The sequence below is a fragment of the Melospiza georgiana genome, chromosome 6 (genome assembly GCF_028018845.1).
Source record: "Melospiza georgiana isolate bMelGeo1 chromosome 6, bMelGeo1.pri, whole genome shotgun sequence".
NCBI classification, from domain to species: Eukaryota; Metazoa; Chordata; class Aves; order Passeriformes; family Passerellidae; genus Melospiza; species Melospiza georgiana.
The window spans coordinates 18,488,140-18,507,845 of NC_080435.1; the positions used below are offsets into that span (position 1 = coordinate 18,488,140).

The 19,706-nt window shown below is 38.0% G+C and overlaps 1 protein-coding gene across 1 annotated transcript in view; it reads right to left on the minus strand.

The window, feature by feature from the left end:
- Positions 1 to 19,706, minus strand: part of INSC (INSC spindle orientation adaptor protein) — a 63,328-nt gene that overhangs the window by 29,015 nt on the left and 14,607 nt on the right. Inside the window, exon 6 of the mRNA XM_058026751.1 lies at positions 16,230 to 16,355. Within this exon, the coding sequence (XP_057882734.1) occupies positions 16,230 to 16,355 (126 nt within the window). The remainder of the gene's footprint in view (positions 1 to 16,229; positions 16,356 to 19,706) is intronic.

Sequence of the window (19,706 nt, forward strand, 5' to 3'; positions counted from 1 at the left end):
AAAAAAATAAAGATAAAAACTTACTTACCTACAGCCACATGGTATGTGGCTATAGGCCATTCAATAATGCTATTTATTATCCTTCAAATGAACTTTCATTTCTCCACAAATTGAGTGTTTCTCAGACTGAATAATAACCAGATCAACATAAGTCCTGGAATGTGTTTTCCTGCATCCAGCCACTCTTTGCAGATCTAGAAGAATTCCAGCAGGGACAAAATGCCAAAGTCTGTGGTGCTTATAATGAAATGCTAAAATAAATGCAAAAGGAAGAAAGTGTTAAAACAGTTAAGGCTGGACAATTTCTAGGAACTCAGATCACCATTCTAATTCATCACATTTTTGTGATCTTATAAGGCCTATACACAACAGGAACTGAAATCTGAGCTCAACAACACCTTGCGTCCAAGAACATCATTCTAATTCACTCCATTCTTTTTAGCACAGCATGTCAGTTATTCCCAAATCCCTGCTCATCAGAGCTACTTGCAATACATGATTCCTGGGAAAGCAATAACCAGAAGATGACAAGTGCAGAAAGCCCCCTTCCCCATGGAGCAGCATGTTGACCACCCCATAGCAAATAATATTCTTTACAGAAATCTGATAGACAATTTATTTTGTAGCATGTTTTTTTGAGGCTGTTCTGCTTACAGCTTATTCTTAGTGCCCATATATTTTAGTGGTGCTGTGTTAGCATTACCTGAATTTAAAGCTTAAAGACATTTTTCCCTTGATAATTCCTTCCTTACCTGACACTCCCGGCATTCCTCCTGTTCTCAACTCCTCTCTCATGCACCCTACAGCCTTTCCAGACTGAAACTGAGCAAGGAGCTATGCTTTCCTTCTGATCCCTCTTTCCCCCCATGCACAAATCCTGCTCCTCACATTCTCTCCGAGTTTTTCAGGCAGATACTCTCAATATCCAGGCATTACTCTCAGGGCAGTGGGAATAGAAGGCATTTTTCTCCACTTCCCCAAGGATGCTCTTGCATTAGATGTTGCTTAAAGATTTTTTTTTAATGAATGCAGGTAAGGCAGAGGGTCTATCCTGTAGGAAAACAGGCCATCCAGGTTGTTGTGAATAGATAAGAGAACCTTAACTTTTCAGATTAAAACCCTGTTTGCCATGGCTTACCTTGATTTAGGAGGATGCTTCAGTGGTGCACAGCTTTAGTCCCCATAAACCTGCCTTCCCAAATCCTCTGCTGCCTTCCTAAACTCAGGATAGGTTTGGGCAGACCATGCCGAGGAGCAGCACAAGCTTTGCTGTAATTCCAATCTCCACTGGGTGCCACTATTGCATAGTATAATGTGCATTTACTGCGGGGCGTCAACAGCCTGGCAAAACTGACTTTTAACTTGGGCTTCCCTGTCGTGAAGTTTTCAGACCAGATGTGGAGAATTATCACTTGCTTTTTATGACCCTAAAACGCCACGTGATAATCATTTCAGCACAGAAATACGAGGATGATTTAATTCTTCCTAGATCACTACAGCTGAAAAGCTCTAATGCAAAAGTGCTCAGATTCTTTCCTGATTTTGTGCTGGAATAAGCCTTTCTGCCCCATGTGTGGATCTCTTCCTCCATGTTGACTGATAATCAATTTAGCCCTCTATTTTGCCCTATTTTTTTTAATCTCACTGCAGCGGGCCTGGATTAGATGACCTTTAAAAGTTCCTTCCAGCCCAAATTATCCTATTGCCTTGTCTCCAGCTAAAATGCTTTGAACACAGCTTAACCAGCACAAGGGGAAAATCCTACCACAGACACCTTAAAAACACTCAGTGCTCTTAAACTGTGTGCACATCCCAAGGATGGCAGTAACATTGAAATACATTATCAGCCCAGTTTTAAATTAATAGCAATTAAGTATTAGTTTTATGGAGTGGATTTAATTGCCATTTGATGGTGCATGGATATCCACAACTGGATAGATACCATTCTGGTGATTTGAGCTGTAATCTAAAAAGACTGAAATTTAATCCTATTAATCACTTTTTTAAATCATGGGCAGAAAAATTCAATCACCTTTGGTCTATTCCACATTATCCTTGCTTTCGTATTTTGCTTCATTTCCTTTTCCCAGGCCTCAAATAAGTAACTAACTAAATAACTAAGCAATATCAACTAATATTATATTAATAAATAAAAATATTTAAATGTATACATTCTATTAATATATGCAATAACCTATGGAATCAGATAAATAAATATTACCTAATGGATACTTTGAAAGCTTACAGAAAACATGCAAAATTCTTCCAGGCAAAACACTGATACCAGGAGATTTTCATGCCAGCCTCCCATCCTGGAATGATTTGTTATCCTACTCATTTGGCAGAGCTGACATAAACTGTTGCAAGTTGTTGAAGATGAGGGAAGTAGTGTCTCAGGGTTTATGAAGTTTACTTTTGTAACTTGGTCTTTCCTCTCACTCCTCTCAATACTCATAGACAGTGACACCAAGAAGTACAGAAATGTCTACAGTCACTGGCCTTTGCAAAGATCTCAGCCTTTTCTAGCAGAGATCCAAAATACTTCTTTGAAAATCTGATATATTCTGGCACAGGCTTTATTGCAAACAGAAGCTTGAGCAACTCTGCCCAATATTGGTTATATTAAAACAGAGATGGGCAAAAAAAGAGCATGTAAGGATTAATCTGGCAGTCTAGACTTTTCTAAGGCCAGAAGATAGAGCAGTAAGAGAGAACAAGACTATCCAATAAAGCAAAGGAAATCAACAAAAACAAACAGCAAGTCGAGTGAATCCTTATCTGACCCACAGTTGTTCAAAGCCAGCTAAATCATTGGCACCAGCAGCTCTACACGGATCTGTAGTGCAGGCCTGGAGGCAACAGGTAAGAGCTGTGCTCTGCACCTGGACATTCCTGCACTGCTGGAGACTCAGAAGTGGCTGTGGCTAAGGAGAAACAGATATTCATATGGCAAGGTAAATTAATAAGGTCAAGAAATTCACCCAGGGCAGGAAATAGAACCTGCAAAAGAAAATGGAAACAGAGGCAGAATTTCATACTGTTAGAGCAGTTCTGCTCTAGGGCTCCCTCAGCATTCCAGCTGCTGTTCATCAGACTTGGCAAACTCTGCAGGAGTGACCATCACCCATGTGGTTGCCTCCATTATGCCTATGTAGTAAATCATGTCAGGAGCAGCAACAGGACAAAAGGACTATCTACCTGCTCTTTAAATGGATCTGTGTCTATCAGGCATACCCATAAAGATGTGAAGGAAAGGTCACAGATGGAAAGAAGTTCAGGTATATAAACCAATTTGTGCTTATCAAAATCTGGGAAATCACTGTTTTTCTATTAACAGCTGAACTAAAAATTTCTGGGTAGCAGAGCCCAGTCCCACTTTAAGCAATTTAGGACACTTTCAAGAATCTAGGATGTATGTGGTCTTTCCTACCTCACCAACAGATCAGGAAACTGTCTGTGCACAGCCACCAGGAATGGGACTTGTGCTGCCTTCAGAATTCTTCTGGGCAATTGTCAGGGTATCAGAAGGCTTTAAGATCAGCATAGCTTTCCAATTTTATTTATTTTTTTAGGGTTCAATATGTTTCTTTGTTTTAACTTTCATTTCTTCCCTTTATTTTATAAATTGTAGTTAATCAGAGACTCTGACCAGTAAACCTGAGGATTAATAGCCAATAGGGTGACCAGGAAATTATGTCATCACAGATAGATCTTTCATGGCTCTTGCTGTACATCTTTATGTGACTCAGTACATCTTTATGTGGCACAGGGCTCAGCTTTGTGAGTGTCCACCTCTGCACTGCCTTCAGTCAGACTGAGGCTGTCACAAACTCTTTTCAGAAGGGACTCCTTTGAAAATTCAAGATATACATAGAAAATGCTTGTCTCCATATAAAATATAGCTGTACATATAGGTGAGAGGAAAGAATATAAAGTCCTGAGGGACAGAGGGAGCATCTGTAGTTGGTATATTGACCTCTCTGTTGTAACCAAGAACAGCAGTGTAGGGACTAGTAAACATAATTAGATAGTTCTGCTCTACTGTCAAATACCACTGGAGTAATGACATCACAGAATTTCATGGCATACTGAATAGAAAAAAAATCAACTCCTTCAGTGACAGATGTTATAGGTCCCCTATTGAGTGTCAACAAGTCTTCATGAGATGTATGTAAGAGAAAATTTGGCCTCCCTTCAAAATCCAATTTTCTGAAGTGTTCGTGCCAGAAATGCCCATTTTTAGCAACCCAGCTAAGCTCATTTTTAAACGAAGACAGACAAGAAGACATTTGGACTCTGGCAGAGACACACAAGTGTGTCTTATGGAGACACAACAGAAGCTAGGAACAAACATTGGTTATACCAGCTGGCTTGGGATTAGACATGGACTGTCTGTTGGATGATGCATTGGCTGGATTGTCACAACCAGAAAGTAGCAGTCAACTCCTTGGGGTCCAGATGGAGAGCAGTGATGAGTGGGGTCCCTCCTCAGGAGCCCATATTTGGACCAATACTGTTTGATATTTTCCTTCTATACTGTTTTCTTGTGCTTGAAACTAACAAAGTTTCAAAAGAAGTGGTGACAGTAAAATAATGTTTTCTGTCAGTTATATATGAACTATGAAGGAAGGGCACACATGTCCAGTGTGACAGAATTCTCAGTATGAGAACATCAGGTCAAAAGCCTTACAGAAGTCCAGATAAATGGTGTCTTCCCTTGTCCATGAGTTTAGTCACTCCATCACAGAAGCCATTCAGCTGGTCAGGCAGGACTGGTCCTTGGCTAATTTAAGTCACTGTGAAAACTTCTCCACACCTTCTTTGTGAGAACAAAGTGACAAAGATGAGTTCCTACAAAAGGAAAGGCTTCTGTCTTCTTGATTCTACTTGCTGGTCCCATGAGGATTCCTTCTTCATCTCAGTTGAAGATCCTTGTCAGACAAGCATATGCGTATGCCCTGACCCATACAAAACTTTCTGATCCATTCCCAGGGACTGCAAAGGAACAAACTGAAAGTCCTCATAAAGGAAAAGCTTGAGACAGGACTGCAAGGGAAGGAACAGTCAGTGAAAGAGCTTCTGTCTGGGAACTTAATGATAGGCAAGAGAAGAAAGGTACAGGTCAGGTAAATATACAAGCAATGCTGTTAGATGTTTAGCTAACAGGGTTATTATCTTTACCAGAAGAGGCTGTTTTTCCAACAGTTCTTTAAGTGTTTTCAAAGATGCTTTATGAAACATGAAAGTTTTAGTGTAAATCAGGCAGTGTGCCAGACCTAAGTGGTTTCCTGCAAACAAGCCTAAGCAAAAAAGTCCAGTGACACACTAACACATCTCTACATCATCTGCCATTAATTAGTGTTTACCCTTCCCTTATTTTAAGAAATACATGGAGACTCCTACTTATCATGGGTGAGCTTCAGGTAAGTCACATGGTAGCTCTGAGCTCATTACAAACCTGGAGGAAGAAAAATCTCACACAATTAACTTCCTTTGCTTTGTTAGGAGCACAGGCAAGACACTTCACCTGAGTAATGCCAGCCCTGACCTCAAACATACATCACAAGGAAAGGATACCAGGTTTCATCTAATTAGCCAGCTGGATTACACTGGGTTTGATTTCCTTTGTTTCTTTTTTACACCTCCCTCTGGGAAACAGTCAACTCCACTAAGGGCTAGTTTTTGGCCCATGTAGCAGAGTCACGATATTACCACTAGGAAAATCCTGAGTGAGATTTTTGTTTTTATAACAAATAACCCCTTTTGTCTGAGGGTAAAGTTAAACTGCTGAGCACTCATTTAAATCAATCAAGCCTACTGGTAGAATGTTTAATAGCAGTCAGGGCTAGAACTGGCCAACACTGGTGTTGTAAAGTTTCCTGCATATATTTTTAACTTGCTTTCTAAAGAGCTTTCTGACTTTTTTGCAGTGATAGGTACTGAGGACAAGGAAGGAGAAAAGAGGGTTTTACCAAATATTTTGACTGTAAATTTGGCAAATATTGTGTGAAACCAAACAATAACCACAAGCAACTGTATAAAATTAAAATTTTCAAAATACAAACTTGTGGATTTCCCTCTCGATAACAATATCCAGATTTTTCGCATTTTGGGAGCCCTCCTTGGACCTGATTTGCAAAGGTTCCTTAGTATCTGCAGCTAGAAAAGATTCCCAGCTTGTAGCTGGACTGAATTGTGTCACAGCAGGACTCTTGAAGCCTCCCTGCCTAAGTGTGAGCTCTGGGAAGTGCTGTGGTGCAAGGGCTTGTCAGTACCACTGCGACTGGAGGAAGGGCAGTAGCACTCGTGGGAATGCAAGAGTGGCAGAAGTGGTTTTGGAAAAGAGCCAAGTTGTAAGCTGAACATAAGCTGAGGTTTATGTGTTTTGCTAGTTTGAGCTACTACCAAAAAGCAAGCACAAGGAAGTGGTCAGTTGATTCAGAATATGGATGCTTTTGTGATGAAAACCAGTTTTCTGTAGTGTTCCCACGTCCTGTAACCCCAATATGTGACCAGTATCTATTTCCAGGCCAAGCCAGTGACTTTGTCTGACAGCCTCCATCATGTTACCCTCATGTATGACTGAGATCAGCTCATTTATGAACATACAGGGCTATTTGTTTCCTACTGGAATGACCTAAAGAAAATAAATATGGAAATTTTTTCTCTGGATTCCAGGAGAAAAAATTTCCTATTTTTGAGAGCTTTGGTCATGCAGTACTTCTGTAAATATAGTTTTATATTAGTAAGGAATCCCATAGCTGCATTTAGATGAATGAAGAAAGGATTTTCTCCTTTTGCTTTTTGGTAATGTGAATCTGAGAATAAGGTCCTTCAAAATTAAAAGTGTATTAACATTTTTGAAAATCAATGTTATGCAAGCAGGAATAGATACACAAAAAGCCATATAGAGCACTAGAAAACTCTCAGAGTTAATAAAGGTGGGAAAATAAACATGAGAGAAGGATTAGAAGGACAAAGTAATGTTGGTAGTGAATCCTCAGGCTCCAGAGGCATTTAAATCCCTGATGTGCTACCAGATCTCTGCAGGAAGGTACCTGCTCTCCTTCCTGCAGAGGTCTCAGAAACCAGTGAGGGTTTAGGTAAGCTCAAGGATCAGCCAAACAAGAAAGGGAAGCCCTGAGCAGTAAACTCTTCAGACTTTTCTATGATCCAGAAAATTCATCCACAATACTGAGTCACAAAATCTACAGCAGGATGGATTGGTTAGATCAACTATTATTATTAGCTATAAATTAGATCAACTAACTATATCTAACTATAAGTTAGATCAACTTATTATTAGCAGAGATTTTATAGAGGGCAACTATCTACTTGTGTTCCTTTTACAAGCATTTTCACTCCTATCTCTCCTTTATCATGGCTACAGATAAGCTATTTAGAAAGCACAACCTAAACACATTCAGTACATGTGTTTACACCTGGCTACAGATTCAGATATGAGATGCAACAGTTTCCTGGTGAGTGAGGAGAAAAGGTTTATCCAAGTTATTAATCTGTTAGGTCCTTCTGTAAGATCATCTCTTTCCAGATTTCTGCCTCTGTCAGGGACAAGGGGAATATTTGAGGTCCAAAATAGCTCTCTGCTTGCACTCTTTTTAAATGCTTCAATTGATTGTCATTAATCTCTGCCTTCAGTTTAGGAGCTGAGTAAGCTGTTTCTTTCATCTTAAAATTAAATTTTCTTGATAGATGATGATGATTATTATTATTAGGTAGGGAAAACCCACCTGTTATTTGATGTGCTGGCTTCTGTTCCTTCGGACATCATTCGTGGATAATTCTCTGCCCTGATCACTGTCATCACTTTAGGTAATACTTTAAATTGTTACAGAAAAATCATCATCTGGTAATTTCCAAATTATTTTTCATTTATAAAATTCTCTTAACATCCTGACTTTTGAAACATAAATCTGGAGCTATTTGGAGAGCTTGAAATAAAATACTTAGAGAAATATAAAATCAATAAATAGCATAAAATACTAACAGAACTGACTGCAAAAACCATGTGTAAATTATATGGGAGCCAAACAAGTGCAGAGCAGTAACCTGGCACCAGTCCAAAGTTTCAAAATGAAGTTGGAGGGAATGGCTATCCACAGGCACTGCTCCAAGTTGATCTTGCTCTTTGAAGCGTACACCTCAGTAACCTGGCATAACCTGGGGTCTTTCCTTTTCAGCTTTTAAAATCTATTTCAAGGAAATTTATCTTTTTAAAAAAAGAAGGAAAAAGAGATTTGTAGGGTCTATCCTGCATCTCAATTAATGAAACTGAGGTGTATAAAAAGGCAGAGTTGAGGGATAGAGTAGAAGAGTGGTTGCTCCTCCTTCAGTAACTGCATCCTGTATGGAAACCAAATGCCAAAGTACACCTCATTCTATCAGCTGTCACTTGCTGACGGAGCTCTCACTGCTCTGCAGCCATGAAAAAGGTATAACAGTGGCAAGATTTACTCCCAGAACAGCAGTGATAATACCTGAATGCTGCTGCAATGCCTTCTTCTGATCAGGTCTTGCTGAAACATGGAAAAAACCCAATAAAACAGGGCTGCTTTGACTGCTGTGAAATTTTTGCACGTGGACACATTATCACAGATCTCTGCTTAAGCAATATACCCCTTTCAGTACAGGACAAACTTCACAAAGCCTAAATCTGTGGGTGATGTGGAAAGACTCACACAATAGGGAATGGACTTCAAGTATTCATTGTTGGGTTAGAAGACAGCTCATCTTAAATTGACATACAAATCTATTCATAAATTGTTAATATTAACAATTTACAGATAGATTTTTATGTCAACTCATAGATTCCCTGTTCAACTCCATTGAAAAGGCAGATAAAGTTTATCAAAAAGATCTTTTACCTATTTAACTCTAAAAACTTTTCCTTTGTGCCACAGCACTGTGTTCACTAGTCAACAAATTAATATTTACTTAATGAAATTTATTGCCATCAGAAATCTCAGTCACGAACAGACCAACAGATGTGCATGTCTGCTGATATTTTTAGCAGGTATTGGCTCTCTTGTTTTTTCAATTTATTTACTCAGATGTTTAAGACTGAGTGCACATTTGTATGTTTGCAGAACCTGGGCAAGGCCAGATATCTAAATGAGGATCTGCTAATAAACAATAGAATCTGTGTCCTCCAAAGCCCAAGGCAGGTATTCACCAACTCCTTAGCCAAGTCTCACATTGTCCTCCTTCACCAGTATTATCAAAATTCTTATCTTATTGCTACAATTGCTGCTCCTTTCTTCCTCTTTTAAAAACCTATAATATGATTGAAGTGAAGCAAGGTTTGTAAGGAGAGATAATCTTTTATCAGAGCAACAGAAAGATATCTCTTTAAAGCATCAGGACTACAACAACACATCCACCATAATTTCATTAGTCATTTTAACAGAATTGAAATCATGTCCATGACCTCAGCCAAAGCAGTTTGTGGATACTCTTTTCCTATGGAGATCTGGCAGCTTACCATAATCTTGCACCAAGTTGTCTGTCTTTATTCAATTCTATGTCCCTTAAATGAGGAATAAAAAAAACCTCCTTGCTTTCCTTTTTGCATGATGAAATGGGCACTACCATAAAGTGAACAAATTTTAATCTGCTGTGTAACTGGCAGAAGGTTTTCAACATATCAAATGCTACTTCAGAGATTAGCTCCCAGTTGGTTTTGGGGTTTTTTTCTTTTGATGTTGTTGTTGTGAGGTTTTTGGGGAGAGGGATGGGGCATTTTTTAAACCTCTTTTCACAGTGTTTCTCAGTATTCACAAATATCACTTCCATTACTTATTTCACCTTAGAACTGCAGCCTGTTCCACCAAAGATGGTCAGATTCTGCAGTGGCCTAGGAAGTCTTGCTGCTCTTGCCTGGGAAGGTGCTGAAAGAGGCTACACTTACTGATTTAATGTACACAGCTGTGTAGTCAGAGGTAAAACGTGAACCACCTAATACACACAAAGGCAGCACTTGAGGGAGAGCAGCTCCTGCACTCTCAGTTATGATTTAGTGAATCTTGCAGGGGCTTTGACAGAAATGTAATTTGCCAAACACTGCACATTTTTCACTGCCAATTAATTAAACAGCCTTACTCAGAAGAAGTGTCCAGTAAATTAAAGAGCTGCAAGCGTAGAACTTTGCATTATCTAATTGTACCACAAACTCAGCTACTGAAACAGATATGCCTGGTTATCTAAAAGGCTGTGTGAAAAGCAGCTTCATTATGTTGTCCGTCCTGCTATTCCTTAAGTTTGACTTATTTCTTATGTCTTTCTCATTGCTCTTCATTCTCATGTGACCTTCACACTTATCCACTGAGAGCAGTGAGAAAATCCCCAGGTCCAGCTACCAATGCCACCAACTTTCAGTGTGCTGTGCTCTGTCAAAAGTTGCCAGAATTAGTCTTTAAAATGTTATCCCCTTCTCTCTCAAAATCCAGAAACCCCTTTATCCATCTCTGCTCACTGTTTGTAACTTCACAAGTATGATTTCAAAGCCTGGCTACAAACGGCCATGGAAGATGAGCCAAAAGAGTGTTCCAGGATAAAAAGAAGTGAATTATGCAGACCAGAAGAGTTGATTCTCCAGCCAAAGGGCTGTAAAAGCAATGCATCACTTGAACCCTATCCACCTAAATCATTTCACATGTTTTCAGCACACAAGCCAGTGCTCTGTGGTTTTGAGCATGCAGAAAGTAAGTTTCCAGGCTCTTCCCAACCAGGCAGCTTCACAAATTTCTTCAGTAAGCAAACACTGCATTAGGAAACATAAAAGAAAGGTATTCCTCTTTATAAAACAGCATTAATAATGTGTTTGCTAACATGAGCTGTGAAAAATTCAGAAAGGGTTGTAACACTGCACGTTACCTGTTTTTGTGGAAAGACAAAAGAAGGTCTCCTTGACAACTTGATACCTTCCAATGGCTTCTAAAACTCCTGTATTTTTGTTGTTATTACCCAGCTTTCTGTTTCCCTCAGGAAACAGAATAATATGAACTTTGACTCTCCATGTGTTAAAACTAATTTTTGAAAACTATGGCCATTTTGAATTATTTTAAATCTTAATCATTTGAGTTCTTGAACTCAACTAATTTTAGAATAAAATAACCATTTTTATCATCTTTGAGACTATCAAATCCTTGTTCTGAAATGACTAAAATAGGCCATGAAAATTTTTTGTTTAAGAAACAAAGAAACACTAACACAAAGCTCTTCTCTGAGGAGTAATAAGGGCTAACAGGCTGAGGCAGAGATATGCACTTTCTGAAACTTTCTCATTGTTGGAAGTCCTGTAAATAAGCCACCATTTGCCACAATAAAAATCAATATTTCCCTGTTTCTCAGAGAACTTGCACTTCTTAAAAGAAGCAAACAACTTGCAGACATGCTTTTAAATGTAGCAAACTAAGAGTTTTCCCTACCTAAACTGGAAATCTCACATACCTTTTCTAGAAGAGAAATAATATTTCTCCTAATTAAGAGAATTAATGTTAATATTAAAATATTAATATCCCTGGCCATTCTGAAATTGGAATAATGAAATATGAAGGCAGCTAAATAGTTCATTCAGATCAGGAAAATTTTCCATGTCTTGCACTGTACAAAGTTACTCCCACTGTATATGAGGTACTATGAAAATTAAAACATTCACAATTGTGGAGCATTCCCATGCTGTAGCAATGAAACTCATGGGCCACCAGCTAACTTTTACACTCAGCCTTTGAATTAGTGACTTTACCTTCACACCATCCAAGCTCTCATAATCAAAGCCTTCTCCATAATTCACAGAATAGTTTGGGTTGGAAGTGATCTTAAGGACCATCTACTTCCACCCCCCCTGCCATAGGCAGGGACATCTTCCATCAGAGCAGGCTGCTCAAAGCCTCATCCAACCTGGCCTTGAACACTCCCAGGGATGAGACATCCACAGCTTCTCTGGGAAACCTCTTCTGGTGCTCTACCACTCTCACAGTGAGAGATTTTTCCTAACACAGAGTTCTCATTTCTGTCTCACCCTACACTCACATGGACTTCAGTGGCTTTAGTAGCTGAGACTTCACCTGAGACAAAGTTGCACCATGATTTTAACTGAAGTTAATGTCTGAAACTGAAAGTTCAAAGTGGTTAGATCTGAATTAAGCACTCAACACTCAAAAACTATGAATAAGTTGTAGTAGGAGGTTCTCTAATATACTTTTTACTTCATTCCCCAGAAAAACTTGTTTTTTCAGCAGTATTATGGACAGACTGCATTACCACCATGCAGAAATTATTACTGCATATAAGAATATGGTTATTCTGAGGCTCAGACTGGGTTCACAGTGACTAATAGATTTTTAGGTCACTCATGTTTTAGAAGTCTTCATAAAATTCATATATTTTCCCAGCCACAAATAATGTACACTTCATACTTTCTTTACCCTTCCTCTACCGGAGGCAATTTGATTTAGTGTGCTTTAAATGAAGAATTCAAAGTAATTTTTAATCTATTCTTTGGCAATTTTGGTTAAAGCACAATGATAAAAGCTGTGTCATTTGTTAAAAAGGTTTTACTAATGAAAGTAACAGATGTTGTCACCCGTGTCTCTGGATTATCTCCTCTTAATGAGCTGATTCCAGGTGTCTTGCTTTCTGGAATAGTTTAAATAATCTAAGTAACCATACTCAGCACACTCTTAAAATTTAGGCAGCTGGCTGTTTGTAAAATCATCCTGGTTTTGTGGCAGTTAACCCTTGATCCAGGTCCCAGCTAAGCAGCATTTTTTTAATGTGATAACATTTCACATGCACAGTAAAAAAATGCAGTACATTGCACTGTTTGCTATTTATTTCTGAACCAGCTCTGCAGTTCTTTTATTGCAGTAGGAAGTTTATTGCCACAGAAGCCTCAGTGAAAGACCACAAAACTGGGCTTCAGGAGGGCAAAAATTGGAAGGCCATGCCTTTTAGTACCACCAACACCAACTTTTGTACAGACAGCCCTGAAACAAAGAAACTGCCACAGATCTTAGACTTTAATGAGACTGCAAGTCACCAAATGTGTGGGAGAACCTTTGCTCAGACAGCTCTGCAAAACAAGGACCTAATGTATGCTCACAGGGGTAAGGCCTGAAGAATTGCTTTAGAAAAAAAATCTATTTAAACACAAATCCCATTTCCAGGCAAGGTTGCTCCATGTTGAAAACCAGATCTGTTAGATTTTCTGTGTGTCTTCATAACAAAAGCATTACTTGAAATGCAGTTACTCCTAATACAATTTGCAGGATATACATCACCAAGATCACAATTTTTACTTTTTCTGAACCTTAAGTGTCACTAAATACACACAATAATCAATCCTAACTCTGTGCCTCCAACTCTCCTTGCTATATGGAGGTGAATTATGTTTGCAAAACATATTCGTGAAGGCTCAGATATTCTTTCTCCAGAACCCCTAACAAATCTAGAGAACCAATCTCCTGCTACATCACTGCATTTCTGTCCCAAACCTCAGAACAGGACACAGCACCAGGTCTGTCTGCATGTGCAGCATTAACATTGTTCTTCAGTTTCAGTTATGCTCAGCTCTCCCAAAACTCCTTTCAGTTCAGGGTTTAGGGATTTTATCTATTTTCTCTATTCCCAACTACCTGTAGTACTTATTGTGTCTGTATAAACCCTGGAATGCACGGATCAAGAAAAAACAACTTTTCTGGTGCAGTGAGCTTTCTCCTAAAAATGCTTGAGTGCCACAAGACACAGATGACAAAGTTCTCTTGGGTACAGGGACAAACAGCTACAGGAATAATATGTTCTGGTTGCTTTGCCAGGGTCTCACCACTCCACTCTAAAGTAGGAAGCTCTGACCAAATAATGATCTCAATCCTGCTGGCATCACACTGGATTACAAAATTAAAGTGTATCAAACAACCAGACACTCACAAGCAGGTTGAAGCACCTTGAAGCACAAAAATTACCGCTTGTTGAGCACAGCTTACAGAGAACATTTATTTATGCAGTCCTCAGGCACACAATGAGACTATTTCTTCACCATTTTTCTACTTTAATTGCCTAATTTGTCACTCTTGAGTTCCTGGAGCTCTGCACTTCAATGTATAGCAAAGAGTACTAGTATATTATCAAAATTCAGTAGAGTATTTGCAAGTGAAATAATTGCTCCAAAATCCCATTTTGACCAAGAGATTTTACATCACTGTACACAGACCCAACTAGATTCACTGAAAAGAGGAAAAGCTAATCATTGCAACAACTATCTTATCACTGCAATTATAGCAAAGGCCAGCTTGTTTACCAAGCTGATAAAAAGGTGATAATGGCTTTTTCCAGTCTGATATATTTATAGATGTGTCACTGGGAAGAACAAGAATGTGGGGTTTTTTTAATTGAAAAAAATGCTTTTTTATTAAAATAGGCAATTTTCTACATCTTTAGAAATGAGCACAGTATTGGCAAGTTCAATGAGCATTGGATAAATAAATAATATTCCTGATGTCTTTAGTAATTAAGCACTGCAATTACTGCAGAAAGAGTACCGCCCCCTTTCAGTTCACCTTTCAGATAAGTGTTTCATAAGAAATTACAGTACTTGCTGCTTTCTTTTAAATGGTCTTTTAAACACTAAAATGGCTGTGCAATCTAATTTAAAAAATACAGGGGGGAAGGCTTGCAAGGGTTTTTTTTGTTTCTTTTAATCTTGATTTGCCTAATCTGAATTGCTCAGCATCCAAGTTTGGGTTTTTTAAAGTGAGGTTTCTGTCATTAAAAGCCCAGTTCAAATTGCACTGATATTTTAATGCACTAGGTGGCATAATGATATTCATACTAGAGAAATTAAATCATTCACCAGCACCCAGATACTTTGTTGGATAAAAGAAGCCACCTTTTCTGGCACATAAGAAGTCCTGTGATAACTTCTTTAATTATAGGATTGCTAATACTTTTAAATCTCTTTTTTGTTCTTCAGAAGAGTACTTCAAATTTTGAAAGAAAAAACTATTCATATTTAAAGATGATTTAAGAATCGAATGCTCTTGAAGGGGTTAAACCTTTTAAACCCTGCTCCAATCCTGATTGCGATCAAGTTTACTCTGAACAATTTTTTTTGTGGCCAACTTTAAGCAGATCAAAGAAACATGAGCTTGAGAGTGTTCACTTTTTCTGGCACTCCTGTTCCATCAGCTTTGATATGGGCACATTAAACACATGTTGATGCTGCCAGGAATTGGACCTGGTGACTTGAATCAATCTTTTTCATTTCTACCTCTATTAACTCCACCATTATAATGGACATAATGAAAGACACTTTCAGACTGAGTCTGGTGTTAGTCTGAACCAGCATGATGTCAAAAAAAAATTAAGCCATCCTCATTTACTGTAAACTCAGAGACTTGTTTTTTGCTGCAGGTGTTCTGTCACAGTTTACTTGAATTCAGGGAAGTAAATTACAAGATATGTCAGTGTAAAGGGGCAGTGAAATCATTTATCATTAACTTCAAGAGGCCATTATTCAGCTGAGGAAGATGACTCTTTTATGAAATACAAAAGATGAGATCATGATTTAGTGACCAGAAGTGTTCATTTTCCAAAACATAGCAGTACATAGAGAATGTGAGAAAGGAAAGGAGCCTAAGAAGTTGATATAATTTTCTCTGGATAATGCTTTGATGTTGGCCACTGCAGTTAAAAGTGGCTTTTATGAAAGCTGCTGCTGATTAGCAGACACATTTTTGATTGACTAATGACTGTATCTGTCCCACTTCTTTCTTTGCAAGTACAACTCTCACAAGCTGCAGCACTGCCACAAGCGGGAGCCCTATCAGACCACCAGGAAAGGATTTAAAGAGGTATAAAGCCTTCTGTATTTTAAGGATGATTTGAAACAGTAGAGTTTCTAAACACTTTAGAAACTCCAGAAAACATAATTTCCCTAGTTTTTCTTCTCCTTTTTTGATGCAGTTGCTAACATGTTTACCTGTTTTACAAAATTATCCCCACTTATAAAGCAAATTTGTGCGAAGATTATAGGATAATGCTATTGCTGAGATTAATTTTTTGAAGACTGAAGATGTGTTCAGCACAGAAAAGGTGTGTACAGTATGGAACACCAGTATTAAACACCACCAAATCATCAATTTCTGCAAGAGATTAAAGACAGGGCTTCTCTATTTTATGACAGAGTCAGTAAGGAACCCTGAAGCTCCTACCTTTTCCAGCTGGTGCATCCCTTCCTCTACACAGCAAATTGATGCCAGCGTTCTCAGGGTCTGGGGATAAAGGCACCTGAAACAATCCTGGCGACAGATCTTGAAGAGAACAACAACACCTCCTTCCTGCAGGGGAAAAACAGCCATCAGGTTCCCCTGGTATTTAATCAAGATTGGGATGGGGAGCAGATTCCTTTAGTAGTTCATTCAAAACAGCCATCAGAATAACACCAACAAAGAGGGTGTTAAGCTCACACAGAGAACTCAAGTGGATTAATGCTTGTACACTAAGTGATGAAAAAGTAATACAACCTCAGCAGGAGGTGTGCTTAAGTGATTGACTCCTACCAGTTACAAGCTCCATTTAAATTAAACCTGACATTTCTGCAAAAATTACAAAGAACCATCAATAGGTGGCAATTAGAGTAACGTTTAACTGACCCTTCAGCCATGTTATTAGTATAAAACAGGTTTTTGTTACCATATATTTCCTGTTCCTCTACATTTCTGAGCTCCACACAAAATTTGCTTAATGCTAGAATTATGAACAGGAAGGTCATATGTTTGAAGAGGTACTGAAAAGCAGGTGGAAAGAGCTGTCAAGTTCTAAACAGATACAATCCAAATCTTCATCCTCTAACAAATAAAATCTGCATCCCTAAAAGTTTTTCTTTAAGTACTATAGTGGCAAGGCTTGAGTACATATTGGAGTAGCTATCCCTAATTAATTTCCAACACAACTTGTAAATACAAGTTTTAGCAAATGTCATGTAACAAATATAAATATTGAAATAAATGCCAACAATGTTGCACTTCGTGTGGTGGGGTTTTTAAAATTATTTTTCATTTCAAAATGTTGTGCTATCAGGTAGACTACATATGTCTTTTATGATGTAGGATCAGACATTTGGTGAAGACAAAAGCATTTAAATTATCGATGACAGATGAAAGAGCTCAGTCTAAAGTGTTCAGATTACAGCAGTAAATTAAAAATAGTTGAAATCATGGACCAAGTGAAAAGTACACCCTTTTTTTAAGCCTGTTTCATTAGACTCTGTTTAAAAATATTTTTAGATTCACAGAAATAACCTATTTTTTCCTCAGCCATTTTCTCCTCACCATTATTTGAAAGCTCAACAGGTTATACTGACTTAAAACCCTGGGCTACAATTCAGCCTTCATCCATTTTCAGAATTCTATATTTTTGTACCAGTTTTGCTTGAATACAGTAGAGAATAATAGAGGAAGCAAAGCCCTCTGTTCAGTTTAACAAAAAATTTATACCAAGTCATATAGAATTAGACAAAATTAACTCTTCAACATATTTTCCAGAAAGAAATTTCATATCATATCTTTGCACAAATATATGGAATTTCTGTGGCATCAGTGAAAACAATAGCCTCACTGAAATTTTTTAGGAGTAAAACTTATTTCTGGAATTGTAAGAAGCATTCATGTGTCTGTTATTTTATATCTTATACTGCTATATAAAGACTAATACAGAAAGATATTTATGAGCCTTTAAATTAAAAAAGAGACAGTACACTAACAAAAAAGTTTCAGTCATACTTTTCCTTCCACAAAAGGTTACTGATATTTCACACAAGCAGTAATTAAATTATCTATTAAAAATATAAGGAAAAATATTTGAAAAATATGTCAGTCCTAAGCCAAAGGTAACAGTTTTGTTGGGATCTTTGCTTAAATTTCATTATCAGTTTGAATTTTCCCACAGTTCAATTGAATCAGGGATGATCTGACTCTCTGCTTCGGCCATAATAAGCAGAAGTTTGTGGATAAATCTAGTAATGATCAAGTGATGTTGGCACATTGCTTTAAGCCTTTTCTATGACAAATGGGTGCCCTGATTTTGCCTTTGATGGACAGGAAGTGATTTATCACTGCATTTGTCAGGAGGAGATCTGTACTCTTTATTTTGTGCCCCATGTGCCATCACTAAGCTGTAAAATATTGACCATGAGTAATGAACTGAGAGATGTGTAAGTGAAATATTGGATGGGTGGCAAATACTGAGCCTGATTCCATGGCTTGTCAAAACCAGTCCCTTCACTGGGATCAGAGCATTTCTCAGAATTTATTCACCTTTTTCAAGATTCATCCCCTGTATCTTTTGCAATGATGCCAAACCATTCCATCTGACAGAGACATAGACAAACTGGTCCAGTAGGTAAACATTCAGAGGAAGAGAGGGACATTTGCTTTAACATGTGATGAACTACTTCTCTCCTATATTGTATTAACAGGAATTCAACTTTGTGGGAGGCTTTTCAGAAGGGCTAGTTTTAGGTAATGAAATCACCTGAAATACAATCACCAAAACTATGTGGATTGAGTGAATAAAGAGGGGAAGCAAAAAGACAGCTAATTCTAAGGTGGAATATTTTGTGGTTTCAGCCTGAAATGATAACAGGTGCAGTAAATACCCATCAAGGCTTTGACATTTATAATTATCTGACAGATGACCTCCAAAGAGATCTTCATAGTAAACAGTTGCTAGAAAAGGAACTGGCATATAAAGAAGGTAAGGAAAGATGCATTAGAAGCTTCTCAGAGCAAATGATCAGCTGTACAGACATAAGGAATTCCAATAGTCAACTATTCTCCAGGAAGGCTGTTATGAGGTATGAATATCTTAATTTTTGTTTCTTTCTCTTTTACAAGCCTATTATCACAGCCCTCCGTTCAGTACAGTTGGAATTGGACTCTATCATCAGTAAAATGTTTCTGGTTTTTTTTTAATATTTTCTTTATCACTCCATGACCTATTTATTGTAACTTGTAAACAGATTTTTACAAATCCTTCTGCTTGTTACAAATCCAAATCTATTTATACCCATTTGCTCCAAGTAATGCTAATTTTCTTATCTTGTCCATGCTACTACTCATTTTTGTTAGAGACCTTAGGTTTGATGTCTCTGACAGCTAGTGAGAACTACTACTGGCTGCCAGGGTGAGTCAGCAACATGAGTTTTTCACAGCAGATTGCAAAGTTACATGCTAAAAAAGAAAGTGTCAAAGAATGCCTGTAGGTGGAATAAAAATTATGGGTGATGCTTCATCATAGAGCATTTTATTTTTTTTAATTTCTGTAAAATATTAGCAGGGGATGGGGGAGAAGGAGAGAAATTACTTAAACCTTTACCAAACTGTAAAATGAGAGACCAGCTCCCATAATATTGTAGCTTTACAACACTATCTTGGTTCTTTTTTTTTTGCATCTCCAGGATTGGTGTGCTTTAGGGTTGTACATTATAGCTTGGGACTGGAAAAAACCTAACAGCAGTGTTCCACAAGATCACACTTTGTCATGGAGAGTAAGACTTCAAGGTTACATGGAAACATTTTTGAATTTCGCTTTCACGGTAAACAAATAATCACTGGCTAGTTTTTATCAAGGATACTATGGCAGCTCTTGAGGGAAATATGGATTCAATAGAAGCTTTTGAGATCTTTGCA